The sequence below is a fragment of the Myodes glareolus genome, chromosome 1 (genome assembly GCF_982192425.1).
Source record: "Myodes glareolus chromosome 1, mMyoGla1.1, whole genome shotgun sequence".
In the NCBI taxonomy this organism is placed as follows: Eukaryota; Metazoa; Chordata; class Mammalia; order Rodentia; family Cricetidae; genus Myodes; species Myodes glareolus.
This window is the reverse complement of record NC_142026.1, coordinates 5,065,783-5,080,141: the sequence shown is the minus strand read 5'-3', so window position 1 is coordinate 5,080,141 and position 14,359 is coordinate 5,065,783. Positions and strand designations below refer to the sequence as shown.

Below are 14,359 nucleotides of genomic sequence, written 5' to 3'. Positions count from 1 at the left end.
GAAAGAAAGCTCATATGATCCAGGAGAAGAAATTATGATTATGAAGTGAGGATGTTGTCAGAGCCACATTAAGCCTTGGGGTTTGTGTTTGGACTGTTCCGTAGGCAATGGCAGTCACTCAGAGATTTAGAAGAAAGGCGTGACTTTGGTCAAGGCCATAAGAGGTGTAGTAGGGCCTCTAATGTAGAAATCCAAAGTGTTCTCATGTCCCAGACATTTTTGAAGATTCACATGACGTTCACAACCTTTCAGATTTCAGGGCATTTCATATTTGTAGACTAGGAATGCTTATCTGAATGAATATTCCCCGAACTCAGAGAACTCCTGTGTCTATAATATTTCTGGACACAAACATTTCAATTAAAGGACACTCAACCTATATTACTGACCTTAATCTATAAGATGCAGCAATCTCTGCTTGAAGAAATTTTTGGGCTACAGAGATGACTCAGTGGGTAAGAGCGACTGTTCTTCCTGAGGACTGGGGTTAAATTCCCAGCACCTATGTGACAACTCACAGTCATCTGTAACTCCATCCCAAGAGGATCTGGTACCTTCTGGCTCTTTGGGAATGCATGCACACAGTGCCTAGGCATTCATTCAGGCAAGTACTCACAGGCATTGAAAACCTCAAAAAACAAAAACCAGAAAAACCTCAAAAAATTCATGACTTGACAAATTATGAAATGCCTGTTATGTTCCTCCAAGAACATGCACATGTACAACACGTTTCTAAACAATAACACTGTTATTACTGTTGCTGAAAAGTGACATGTTGGGGAGGCAGACCTCTAGATCACAGCACAAAGCACTCCAACCTCCTCATTTCTCAAAGGTTTCAGAGGCCCAAAGCAGAAAGAAAAAGGAGGTCAGATTTATTATTATATTATTATTATTATTATTATTATTATTATTATTTTATTATGTCTGAAGCCACTTTAAATGCATGGTAAAATTATTAATTAAATTATAGGGTAAAATCAGGTGGGTGAGAAGGAAAGGGAGGGGGATAAAATATCATGTCGATTCGGCTTCCACCAAAGACTAGTTTCAAAGCATGGGCAGACCAGAGCTAACCTCTCCCTCAGAACACAACACATCCAAGAGAAACGCAAATGGGAGGGCTTTATGGGTTTAACGGCTGTGGTTACAAGTGCTTCCGGCAACCACACACCCTGTGAACTTGGAGGAGCTGGCAGTGCCCCTTCTTCTTGCATTTGTTTTCATGCTGCCAAGCTCTGGCTGCCGACCACACTCCCTTGCTACTGTGCTGCAGCGCCATGCCAAGCTCACTACAACCGGTGATCAATAAGAAATGAGGTGATGCTTCTTGAATGGAAGTATCTGGCACCACTCCCAGCTGGGCCAAGTCTGCACTCAAGTTGGCCTTCTTCATTGTAACAGGATCCAATTCAGTAACTTTCACAGATGGCAAGGCTCAGAGCAGTGCAGGCTCCAAAGGCTACTGAGCTAGTAAGTGGGAGCTTTGATCCCCAAACTGGTCAGAAAACAACAGCCAGTGCCCAGAGCTTGTTTCACAAATGCTACTTTTTATTCCCCCAACAATCAGAGAGACAGATTTCTCTCTCACCAGATGAGAACCTTAAAGCTTGTGGCTATCAGGTAGTATGGTAGTATGTGCGTACCCAGCAAGGTCTATCATCAATGTCCTACCCCCTGCGGTGCCTCATAATCTTTCCCTTGGACCACATGGATCCTCTAGGCCATAGGGAAGCCAAGTTGGTTATAAATGTGGCTATAATGAAAACTCACTTGGGAAACGCCTTCAAAATACACATTCTTTGTTTAACTGCAGAGAGTTCTTAAGTATCTGGAGTATATTTCTATCTATATTAAATGTTCTATATCACCTATGTATTTTACACAGGGCTTTACCCTTGACATAGCTGACACCTTAGGTAGATAACCTTTCTGCTGTTGTTGAAGAGGGCTGACACACACACTGGAGGACGTTGAGAAGTGGCCTAGCTTCCCCCGATACAGATGCTAACAGCAGCTGTCCGAACTGTGCCAGCTGGGAAGTGCTCTGACCCCTTGCTGAAAAGACCACCCCAAGTGAGGGAAACTCAGAGATCTTGAAAGTCTCTTAAGAGATGTGGGAAAATCATATTTACGGGTTCTCATCATAAATCCCAGGTCTGGATCAGAGTTTCTAGATAAAGAAACTCTTATCTTTAAGAGGTGGGCGCTGGAAGACAGTAAGCGGAGCAGTCTTTCAACCAGGAGAGCTGGCCACTGATGGGAACAATACCTGCCCTGCCCTGCAGAGTGGATGTGTTGTCATGGAGGCTTTCCAAAGCAGGATACAATATAAAATTGTCCAAATAAGAAAAGATGATGAGACTGCATCTTAGAATACTCTCTGATTCCTAACACCCTGATGCGCCCACACATTCAGAGCTTTTTAGGAAACGAAGTTACTACTACAGTGTCCAGTTCCAGGCAGGTCTACAGCAAGTGCTCTGGAATCATTTAACTTTTGCTTATTTCTAAATTTTAGATTGTTTTCTTCTAAAGAACATAGCAATTAAAAAGCATTTTCCCCAAAGTACATAAAACAGACCTTTAAATATTATTTTTGCCATTTTAGCTCATGGTGAGAAATTGGGGGCAATATGAATACATCCCTAAAAGTGTTTTATTTTATACTATAAAAACAAATGATGACACAGTGATGTTTATATGTAACTTCTAGTCTTCAACTGGCTTTCACAGAAAATGCCCTCAAACTCCACTAAAATGTAAACTCTCTATTGACTTAAAATTTGGTGAGTTACTAGTTTGCTGATTATAGCAAAGATACTTTATTTAATATGTGTATATTAAAAAATGTCCTACATCAAATGAATTTTAAGACTCTTTTCCCATTTTAAAAATTTGATGTTATATTCCAAACATGCCTGAGACTTACTCTGAGTAGTTTAAAGTCTTCTTTAGAACAGAGTTCAACAGCTCTATGCACACCCTAATGTGATACGCTACTTCAGGAGATATTCATACCGGAGCATTCTCTGAAAACAATGCTCAGGAGGTTTACTTCACTGAAGCTTCCCTAAATGACTGTTGGAAAGTGTGCCAGTCCAGTGATTCATTTTATGTATTAATCCAGCTCAGCTGACACGGAGTTGCTAATACAGCACTTCTAACATTGATTCAAATTCCATAAAAGGATTTTGGCTCATAAAATACGCTGGTGCGGCAAGTGGACGTAGGTGTTCCGATCCTCTGTCTATAGGAATGCTGTAATGTGCCAAGTTTTGTTGATGACCATCAGCATTTCTAAGAAGTTAAGTGTTATGGTGATCAGATGAAAATGCAGAGATTACATAAAGCCATCCACATTGCCCCTGGCTCTTACTCTTTGCTCCTGTAAATCAAGGGTAACCCTGAAAGATTATCATTCAATAAAGGGTGATGGTGAGTTGTGACCATGACACTATTGTTTGTGCTTAACCTGAGTTTAATGCTCTACCTGAGCACACCTGTAATCAGTGCCTACAGCAAGACTTCTTCCCAGTCACTGAAGATGCTTAGTACCATGGAAACCAGCAACCTGATCATGTCCTCTGTCGGTGTAAAAGAACATGACCTTGTCCTAAGAAACACCATCTAGCAATGTTTTCCAGAACTTCCATACAGTAGGATGACCTAATAAGAATTTACAAGTAATTAACTAGGTCTTTTCTAGCCAACCATAGCCCCATTCAAACACACAGCTTTATCATGATTCTAAGGGAGCCATAAATTGGGGCATTTTGAAAAACTGGGACCTAATGCAGTCCATGATCTGATCAGGGCTCAGTGGCAATAATAAATCATGACTATTAAAACTGGGAGCTGCTCCAACATTTTATTTTGCCCAAACCACGGGGCCCAGAAAATTCTACTGCAAAAGACAGGGGTATTCATTGACAAGTCAAACCATGCTGAATTAATCATTTGTGTGTAACCATGCCAAAACACGGCTGTTTTCAACAGTTTAAATTGTGCCAAAGATTAAGTTCAATAAATAATTAATTATCAAGAGTCACTTGGCAAATTAAAGAAATCAACCTTCTGGTTTCTTTAATAAAACATGCACTTCTTTTTAGGGTAAAATAATGACAAATCCTATCAATTCATTTGTTTCTCTATGTATTTCAGTGTGCAATAAATATGTGGGTTACAGCTAAAATAGTAATCACAATGTAATACTCTCTCAGACTATCCTTTGCATCTTTTTTTTTTACCAAAAAATTGTGAACAAAATATTGGATAAACTATACTCTTATTCTGGTCTTCATTTCAATTTCCAGTAACATTAAAGTCCTCCATAATTAAATAAAATTCAGAGAGGTTGGGAATAGATTTTCACCCCCTTGAATTCTCAAACTATAAAATGGTTTCTGAATGTTTTTATATCTCTAAGATACATTTCATTTATGTGGGGAATTTGCAGCTGCATAATTAAATCTTGGTTTGCCAAATATCAAAAACACATGTATTGATTCAAACCAAGGAAACACAAACAGCCCAGCAGATAAGGTGAGGGAGAAGCCTTTGCAGTTCCTGGAAGGCGTCCTGAAGGGAAAGAAAACCAAGAACCTTGAATTCAGACACCGAGACCGATTAATTTTCCTCAATCTTCGCTTCACTCTTACTGGCATTGTGTCCAGGTCTGTTGTTGAGAACAAGACCCATATGTGTTTAGGCTTCTCTGTGCAGAAGCTGGACACACTGCTGCCCCCTAGTCTCTTCAGTTATACACTCAGATTCTAATGTGACCCACACAGCTGATGTTTAATTGATGTGACCAAGGAGCTCCCTGCAATGCAAACCTTGACAAGGCGTAAGTTGGATAGACGGTCTTGGGAGATGTGAATATGTTTTATGCTTTTAACTTTTTATTTTTCATTTTCAATAAGAGGCTGCATTTAGAGAACTTTTATTTCTGCATCAGTAATATGGGACTTAAATGGAAAATAGCCTTTGCTTTCAGTGGATATATGCTAGTCAATACAATAATCCTAAATAAATATGGAGTGGTGTGTGTGTGTGTGTAAGGGGGATTTTTCTTCAGTTTTTTTCCACCTGTCTTGAGACAGTACTAAGAAGACAAATATTTAGTGCCTTATAGTTCTAAGATGCAAAAAATCATATTTTACAAAAGATTACAAACTCAGTTCTTAGAATTAAACAACTAAAATTAATGACATGTTAAAAACAATTTTGCTGTCAGTTCATGATACTAATTTACATAATCTGAATGTGTGGAAAATGCTAATTTAATTTAGTCAGGACAAATAATCTTTGCATATAATATTGAGTTCATCATCTAGCAGGGAATAAAGACCTTTAGAACTAATGTTTTATTATGGCCCATTTCACTGAAGCATGAACAAAAATGATGAGCTTATTTAATGCAGGGCTTCGTTGCCATGGACCGTTTGACTTGGGTCAAGAGGGGACACATCATAAACTCAGGAAATCGGATAGGGGATGAGAAAATCCCACTACACAATTTTGAGTGAGAAACTTGGCCTTGCACACCCCAAGAAGAGTGTTATATACACTCTATAAGTCAGTGCCTTGGCAGGTTCAGGAGAGTTTGCTTTAGAAATTCAATGTGGATTCCTCTGGATTTTTTTCTCAGAGTCTAACATCTGGAAAAGACCCTAGAGATCATCTAAGGAAAAATTTAGTATTAATGATGCTTGTGATTATTTTAGTTGGTATATGACTTAATGTATTTCATTTGCAAGAACTAATATTTTATTTATTTGAATATGTATGCATATAATTAAGACATGGAAGGAATGCATCAGTGATTGAGGTTAATAAAATTCTAATATTTACCTGACAAACTAAATCTAGTCATTGGCTTCTTATTAGACATTTCAAGTGTCAACAAACTCACTGTTTCATAATACATTTTAATGTTTGGGGTGTTTCTGTTTTATAATGCTCTACTAGTATCTTCAAGTAAATAACATTGATGAGTAGGTAAAGGAGATTAGGATGAAAATGGTGCTGTAAATATTCTCTCTTGTATCTGACAGTTATTTAAACACACAACACCAGCTAAAGTCCTGACTATGTCTCTCCAGGTCCTTTAGTGCTTTTCATGGATTGTAGTGTGGAGTTTCCCACTCTCTATATGTAACAGACTCAGCTAGACCAGGTGTGATCTGAGCCGTGCAAAACAGAAATTACTGTTTCTTCATTTTGTACATGGACTTCCAGTAATGCAGCCTAGGACGGATTAAGTTTTTGGCAGGCCATCCCCATGTTGACTCATGCTACACTTACCCTCAACTAAAACCATCAGGCAAGTTTTTCATATATTTGGTATTAAGTCAAACCTTCCATATCCTGTGTTTGTACGGCTCATTTCTGGGTCCAAATGTAAGACTTTACATTTATTCCTATTAACTTTTTCTGTTTGATTCTCTCCGTTCTTCCAGATGCCTCTGTCATCATGTACACTGTCAACGTCACCCTCTTCAGTGCCTTGGAATTCCTGACTGATCAACAGGCCACATCACTAATGTCAGTACTCAGCAGGCCAGCATTAAAATAAACATTCAAGAAAAACTGTTTTTGCACACTCATATATAAGGAATGTTCATTAGCAATATTCACAAGGCACAATTTCTTACACAACTAACAAAATTGTTAGAGTCACATCATTTGGCAAGCAGTATTTCTCTGCATTAATCACAGGATACTATGAGGTGATACAATTCCTGACATCCAGGAAGTTTCCCTTACATGGTGAAGTCTTGGGGTTAGATAGGTTCTCAACCCTGCAGTATTGACATTTGCATTGCATAAATCTTTCGTGTGGAGGATTGAAGTCATGCTTTGTAGGATGTTTAGGGATTTCTACCTAGTAAAAGGCAGTAAAACCTCCTGCTCCTCATCCTTTGGCAGTAACCACATCAGAAATGTCTCTACACATAGCAACCTTCTTTGGTTATGCAGTGGCCTCTTCCCATTGAGAATCAACATTCAAGACCCTGTGTTTCTATGAACTAGTCTAGTTATTATGTGGTTTTGTTAACATTTTCATGGTAGAGTCAAGTATTCCACCAATCATTCCTATATCAGGAATTAGATATGTAGGTAATTTATAAAAAAGATATGAATAATAAGAAAATAACCTCACAAATGAATGGATGGGTAATAATATAATCCTGATATTTAGAACAAAAGCTAGATTAATACTTGGGCAAAGATACAACAAGAAGAATTCCACAAGAAATGTGTGATTTGAGGTAAGCTATAAGGACTTTGTACCAGGATGGTCATCAAAGTGCTATTTGGAACGATAAAAAAATACATATGCAGAATAACTGACAATAGAAGACAATTTTTCTCTATCCACACAGACTGCTCAGCAGTGATCAAATGGAGTGTTATAAAAACATGAAGGGAATGGGAAGTGTTTGGAATATAATGATGTAATGATGGGAAAATATAACTGTTGTTAACCTATGCAGCATGGACAGCAATGTGTGAAAATATAACTGTTAACCTATGCAGTGTGGATAGCAAGTCTCCAAATGATAAGTAGCAAATAAAACAGATTATAAAATGTTAACAGTGACTATGGAATTGTGATATAATTATTTGTAACTTTAATAATATTTATATTTTTATGCTTCCAAAATGTTCTTCATGAGCTGTTGAGCTTTTCCCACCCCTGTGGTATGGGGTGTTAATTCTAGAATAGTGTTTCTCAACATGTGGGTCACAACCCCCTGGAGGGAGCAAATGATTTTCTCACAGGGTCACCTAAGACCATCGGAAAACACAGATGTTCATATTATGAACCATAAGAGTAGCAAAATTACAGTTATGAAGTAGCAATAAAAATAATTTTATGGTTGGGGAGACACCAGAACATGAGGAACTATGTTGAAGTGTTGTAGTATTAGGGAGGTTAGACTGCTCTAGAGAAAGACTCATACTGGCCCAGGTATGCTGAGAAAGGCTTTCACAGGTCCATGGGAGAGCACACTAGGTAGGAAGCTTCAGAGAAGCACATGAAGGAAGGTGATAGTGTTTGTTGTCTTCTTAGGGAAAAAATCTGAGTAGTTGGTATTTTTACTGTTTGGGTCCCACCACACAGCTCCCAAATAAACACACAGAGACATATTCATTAATATATTCATTACTTATGAATGCCCAGCATTAGCTTTTCTACCTTAAGTTATCCTATTTCTCTTTAACTACATTTATTCTTTTATATGCTTTTTACATTTATACGTTACATATCTTTCTTTTCTTATTACTCCTTTGCCAGCTCTGTGGCCGGGTGGCTGGCCCCTGGCATTCTCCTCTCCTTTTCTCGCTCCTTATGCCGGTCCCTAGATTTTCCTCCCATTCATTCTCTCTGACTTCCAGCCCCACCCATTTTTCTCTCCTGCCTAGCTATTGACCGACCATTCAGCTCTTTATTAGACCAAATCACACAGTTTTACAGAGTTAAACAAATGCAAAATAAAAGAACGCAACACACCTTTGCATCATTAAACAAACATTCCACAGCATGAGTAAACGTAACATGTTTTAGACTAACATTCCACAACTATCCTACGTGCCATTTTTCATAAAACAAGACGGCCTGGTGTCCCAGCTGCGTCCTATTCCTCCCAGCCAGTGTTTCATGGATTTCAAAAAGCGGAAGGGTCACTTCAGGTTTATCCACCAAGTGAACAACGGTTCCCGGACTGCAGCTGGCCAGATCTGGATTCTCCAGTGTTGGGTGGGGCTCAGGGAGAGTTATCTTTAGCACTCTCTTTTAGCAATTCATTTAGACACAGGTCGTCTACAGACTACGTTTTATGGCTTAGTTTAAATTCTTTTTTTCCACCTCCACTTTTGGTAATTATGCAATGAAGAAAGTTGATTTAGACTTTTATTGGTGTATTGATAATGTGGCTGCTCAACTATAAATCCACTTTATAAGTATTTTCTTATAGCTGTCTATCCATTTCAAAGAGCCAATGGCCAAAGTGACTCAAAAAATTCTTGAAGGTTTAAAAACTGGTTCTGATAATTGGTTACCCCCAATGATACACAGTATGTACTTTATTTAAGGGCTTTAAATACTTTGAAAAGGGTTAATGGAAAACTATTACCCTGGAAAACTATGACAGAATTAGTAAGCAATAAGATAACTCGACTCATTTCAAAGAAACAAATATTGATTATATTGAAGAAAAGGACAATAAGAGCATTTGTCATTATTTTCTATTTTCATCTTTTCTCCACAGCAACTATCCATGAAGAGTAGGACACTTGCTGAGATCTGCAGAGCTGTAAACTGGTTTCCTATGGGTGATGGACAGCCAAGGAGCAGTACTGCAGGGCTGTGAGCAGCGCCACATGCTCAGCCTGGACCACCATGCTCCTCATGGTCCCGATGGTCCTCAACCACCGAGTGTTGAAACTCTCGGGTCACTGATTCTACAGCACCCAACCCTAAAATCAGCTCCTTCAACTTCCCCAGTGCCCTCCTGAGGCCATGGTGTCAGTAGGAAACCTGTACTGGATCAGTTTAATGTGTCTATGTGTGGGAGGTGGCGTAAGTGCAGGCTGATAGTACAGTCCTTTCAATATTTTGACCAGACATATTTTAAGAATATTGGTCCTGAAGCCTATACAGTCAGCAGAGGCAAATTTACGACTTTGTTTCTAAGAACAAAACTCCCTCAGGCACCTGCTTCCAAAGGCAAAACTAGAAAGGAAATGAACTCCTGCTTAAAGACAGCTCACCGTATTTTATGAGTTATCAATGTTCTAGCTGGCACACAGTCCACCCGCTACTGGGAGATTTTACCCCCATTTCAAGCAAGCACTGAACTGCAAAAAATGTCCAGTCTGCATTCTAGCAAACAATTCCGATTCCCGAAGATGAGGCGCGGGACACAGTCTCAGTAAATTAAGTCACGGGGGGGTAGGGGGGGCAGAAAGACCTTTGATGCAGGCCCCCAGTGCACATGTCTCTGCAGTGCTGCATTAAAGTCTGTCCCTGAATTCCATTTCCAGTCCAGGATGGCTGAAGCCTGGGCTCTGATGGGGCACTTTTCTCGTCGTTAGGGGAGCTCTGTCAGGTGACTGGTCAACAACAATGCAGAACACTTGATTTCCTTTTAACTGCTCTAGTGACCCTGGAGCCGGGGCTTATCAACTCCTCAAAAATGAGAAAGGGCTAAATAGCTTCTCCCCCGCCTCCTTATTGGTAAAGTCAGTCTTCTCAATGGAAATTGACTGCAAGATGGGGTTAAAGGTTAACAGGATATACTTCAGACTATGCTGTGCTAGAAAACACAGTGAAGAGATGTGGTTCCCTTAGTGCGTATGCTACAGAGACAAAATATAAGAATGGACTCTTAAAAACCACGAGAATAAACTTAGCTAATAAGCAAGCGAAAAACTGGAACCTTTGACTTCCCCTGAGTCATCACAAATATGTAGGATTAGATCCAGCTCTGCCTTATCTGAGTATATTTCTGAGCTTTATTTTGTTTGGAAGGCAAAGAATTGCAGAAACTATATGAATATTCAGTTGCGTGCTGTAAAGTCAGATATTTACACAACTACTTGGGAGAAGTGCCAGAATTAACTTCAAAGATGAGTGAAGGACCTCTTGTCCAACAGAACACGACGCTCTTCAAATATGAGAATTCGGCCCTCACAACCTGCCATTACTGCTGGGTATGAAACCCGCCCTTTAACAGACGGGCAGCGTGCTTTCCAGCCTGCTGACAGCCTAGTAAAAGACAGTAACTTTTGAAAGATGGAGGACTTCTCAAATTACATGACCTAAAAGGAGTTAGCAGAATATAATTAAGAAAGGCATACAGCGGGCTGTCAAAAACGAGGAACAGACTAGGGGAACTTTGGAGTTCTAAATATCAGTATCAAAATGACCTTCGGATTAGCAGGAAAAAATCATTCTTTAAGTCATGGGAAAACAAGCGTTGGTGGAGTCAGAACTGGGGGGGGGTAGCATAGTGTGGGACTATAGGTACTGATAAAACCAAAACACAACTTAGGACTTCTTCTTATAAATGTGATAAAGATTCTCTGGGAGGTGGCTCTGTCAGGAAGGCACAGCCCTCTGTTCTGCTCCTGTTGGTTACTGAGAGTTACTGACTCAAACACAGATTCTGTAGGCAACAAAGGGAGGGCTCTGTCATCTGCTCACCTTCCCGTCCCCTCTTTCATTTTTTCCAGCTCTTCTTCTCCCAGGTTCCCGGGCTTCTGGGTAACTCTCTGCTCCACCTTTCCACCCTTATCATCTTTCTTCTTTCCAAATCTAGAGGGGAAGAAGAAAGTTAATAACTCACACTCTTTCCTTGGCAAATGTACGTATGACATGAGCTCATTCAGCTGTCTTCTAAGTTCCTTCTAAACAACACGACACCAGCATGCATGAAACTGAAGTAAAATCAGATTACAGAAGCAGGAAAATAACACAGTTGCTGTTTTTTTCTTTTTTCTCTCCTCTCTTTCTTTCCTTCTTTTCATTAACATATTTTGTATCAAGCATAGCATTATGTTATTACAGGTGAATAATTCTGACTATTAATTCAATGAAGAATTAAAACACAGAATGATTACCATTCATATGTAACTAAAAACTAAACAGTTTTCTAAAGAGACCCTCCAGAACTTCAGTCCATTGCCACTTTAAGCTAAAATACACAAGATTATATAATTACAGGTAACAAGGGAACTTACTGAATATTCAGTTAAATGTTTTCCTTTTATCAAGGAAGACTCAAAAGCTCTGGGGGAAAGAGGAGGGAGTGTTTCTGAAGTTGATACACACTTCTCACTGGTTCTGTCCAGGCCTGGGATTAAAACTTGTCTACGCTGTGTGCACTTCTCTTTCTTCCAGGTCACAGCTGCTCTACAACAGTGGCAATGCGATAGCACATCGGTTGCATTGGTCCCTAAATGCACACAGCAGCAACCGTGGCACTTTATAAGAACATCGCATTTCCTCAGCGTGTGTAGGAAAATCTCAAATGAAAGGCGGCGATGGCTGAAATACAAGTAGGACCTGTCCGTCATGCGACAGTCACCGTGGATGAAGTGATAAGGAGAAAGGTGCTCCATGATGCACATTCTGCAGTGTAGGCAGATTCTCCTTAAATCCTTTTACCTTTAAATAGCTAACCCTTTTTTTTCATTAAATAGCAAATTTTAACTATGTGTATTAACTCAAATATATTATCTGGTTGTCTGCTTGTCCATCTGTTCATCCATCCTTCCAGCCAGGCATCCTTTCACCCATCCATCAACCCATCCACCCACTTACCTACCTATTTGAGGCTGGGCGTGCTTCCAAACTAGCTATGCTTAAGCTAACCTTCTTCCCCTTCGTCGTGACAGAAACTAGAGTCTCTATGTGAGGATGCGCTATAAAATTTGAAGATGGTCTTATCCATCTCCAACTAGAATCACAATTTTAAAAAAAAAATCACAAAATGATCTCTTGTGTATATCTCCTTTGAAGTTCCTCTTTGGGTTGTGTTTCTGGTCATGGAAGCGGTTGCTAACAAACAGTCACTCTGAGCATCACACCCAGGAGGCTCAAGGCTCAGATAAGCCTGCTGTTAGCATGGCACAGACCGCAGAAAGGCTTCCTAGTCTTGACTCTTCAACCTACAGTTTCAGTTAACAAGTCTTTTCTCGCAACCCCCCCCCCCAACCCTTGTCTAGTACTACAATTTTCTTGCTGTTAACTGTCACCCTTAGCTTCATTAGTTAGCTTAAGGTCCTGTGTCCACACACATATACTACCAATCAGGAGCCATGATCTTAGAGAAAACTGTCTCCCCTAGAAGCTAACAACTGTCCATGGGTTCAGGCCCTCACTTAGTGGTGGGGGCTCACACACCCCTTCCCCTTTCTACTCCAATACTGTTTGTCTTGATCTTACTCAGGTCTTTCTTATTCAGACAAGCACAACTGCTGGGCATTCATGAGCTCGGGGGTTCTGTCTGACCACAGGATGCTGTCTTGCTCCAGTCCTCGCCACCCCTGTGGTTCTTAAGATTTTTCTGCTCCCTCTTCCATGTTGTCCCGCTTGTGGCTCCACACTCTGCTCACACCCACTCTCCACACTTTCATTCCTCCTTCGTCTTTCTATCCTGCCTCCATTTCTGGATCAGTTCCTGCTCGTCACTGAAGATATGAACTGCCATCATTTATAGAGGCAGCTAGGAAACCAAGAAAAAAATGCAGACAAAAATAGAAGAAAATCAACTTTCAAATATAATTCAGATTTGCTGATATATTCAAGACCTCACAATAACCTACAGTGCAGGAGATATCTAAATAAAATTTCCATGAATATATTCTGTAGCTTTCTACGCTGTCCTCAGAAGTAGCTTAAGGATCATTCTTATTCTAAATATATTCACAGGAGAAGTTAGCACCTTCGTACATCACTTAGATAAAGAATTCTTCTCCCAAGATGCCATTGAATATAACAACATTTGGACAGAAAATTCAAAGCATTGGCGGGCCAGGGTAGGAAAGATGCCTGGGAAATTGACGGGAGCACAGTGTTGCCAAACCACAAGCTTGCTCCCCTCCTCCATATCCTGCATTTTATTAAAGATCTGGAGGTTTTGGATTTTTCTGACATAAAAGTAGCCTTATGTTTGAAGGTTAAAAGTAACATAGACCCTGTTCGCCTTCACGGTTCTCACCACACCCCAGGCATAGTTTTCCTTTGGTATCTAAACGATTTCACCTGAGTTGCAGTTCAAAAGTAGCTTGCTTGGCTATTAGTTAACTTCTGCAAAGTATTTTCTTTTTATCAAGAACTTTCCATTAAATCAGCCAGTTCCACAATGATTATAAATATTTCATTTAAAGTCCATTCTATTTAAGTTTTCTACCCAATAAGAATGGCAGACATAGCTGCAAAAATTCTCTTGCTAGAGTGAAGTCTACAGATCACATTGTTTCATAGAATCTGGGGGGTTGAGAACAGAATTAGGGTGTAATGGTGTGGAAAGGGCCTTGCTTTGTTACAGTGAACCCAACCCCACAGAGGCAAGCTGTATTTTATCTACAATCACATTGGCTTCTTTCCTCAGCTCTGCAGTCAGTGGCAGAGGGAACGGCAGGGTCTGAGTGGTGGGAGGGGAGCATCGTTTGCTATTTCCTTTCCTTAGCGACCCTCTGGAAAGTCATTCACAGCATCCTTATTTACCCAATACCCAGAAAGGAGACTTTGGGATGTTCGTCTCCTAGCTGTGGTCACTGCTTTGCGTGCTAGAGGTTTGGGACAGCCTTCGCCTTCCAGGCTGCTCTGTTTGCTGTCTGA

At 40.1% G+C, this 14,359-nt stretch overlaps 1 protein-coding gene across 6 annotated transcripts in view; it reads right to left on the bottom strand.

Annotated features, from left to right (window-relative positions):
- Nucleotides 1–14,359, bottom strand: part of Pard3b (par-3 family cell polarity regulator beta) — a 974,006-nt gene that overhangs the window by 190,373 nt on the left and 769,274 nt on the right. For 5 of the 6 annotated variants that reach the window (XM_048458971.3, XM_048458969.3, XM_048458967.3 and 2 more), the window contains one exon: nucleotides 11,219–11,329. The exons of the other annotated variant lie outside the window; for it this stretch is intronic. In XM_048458971.3, the coding sequence (XP_048314928.3) occupies nucleotides 11,219–11,329 (111 nt within the window). The remainder of the gene's footprint in view (nucleotides 1–11,218; nucleotides 11,330–14,359) is intronic. 6 annotated transcript variants of the gene reach the window in all.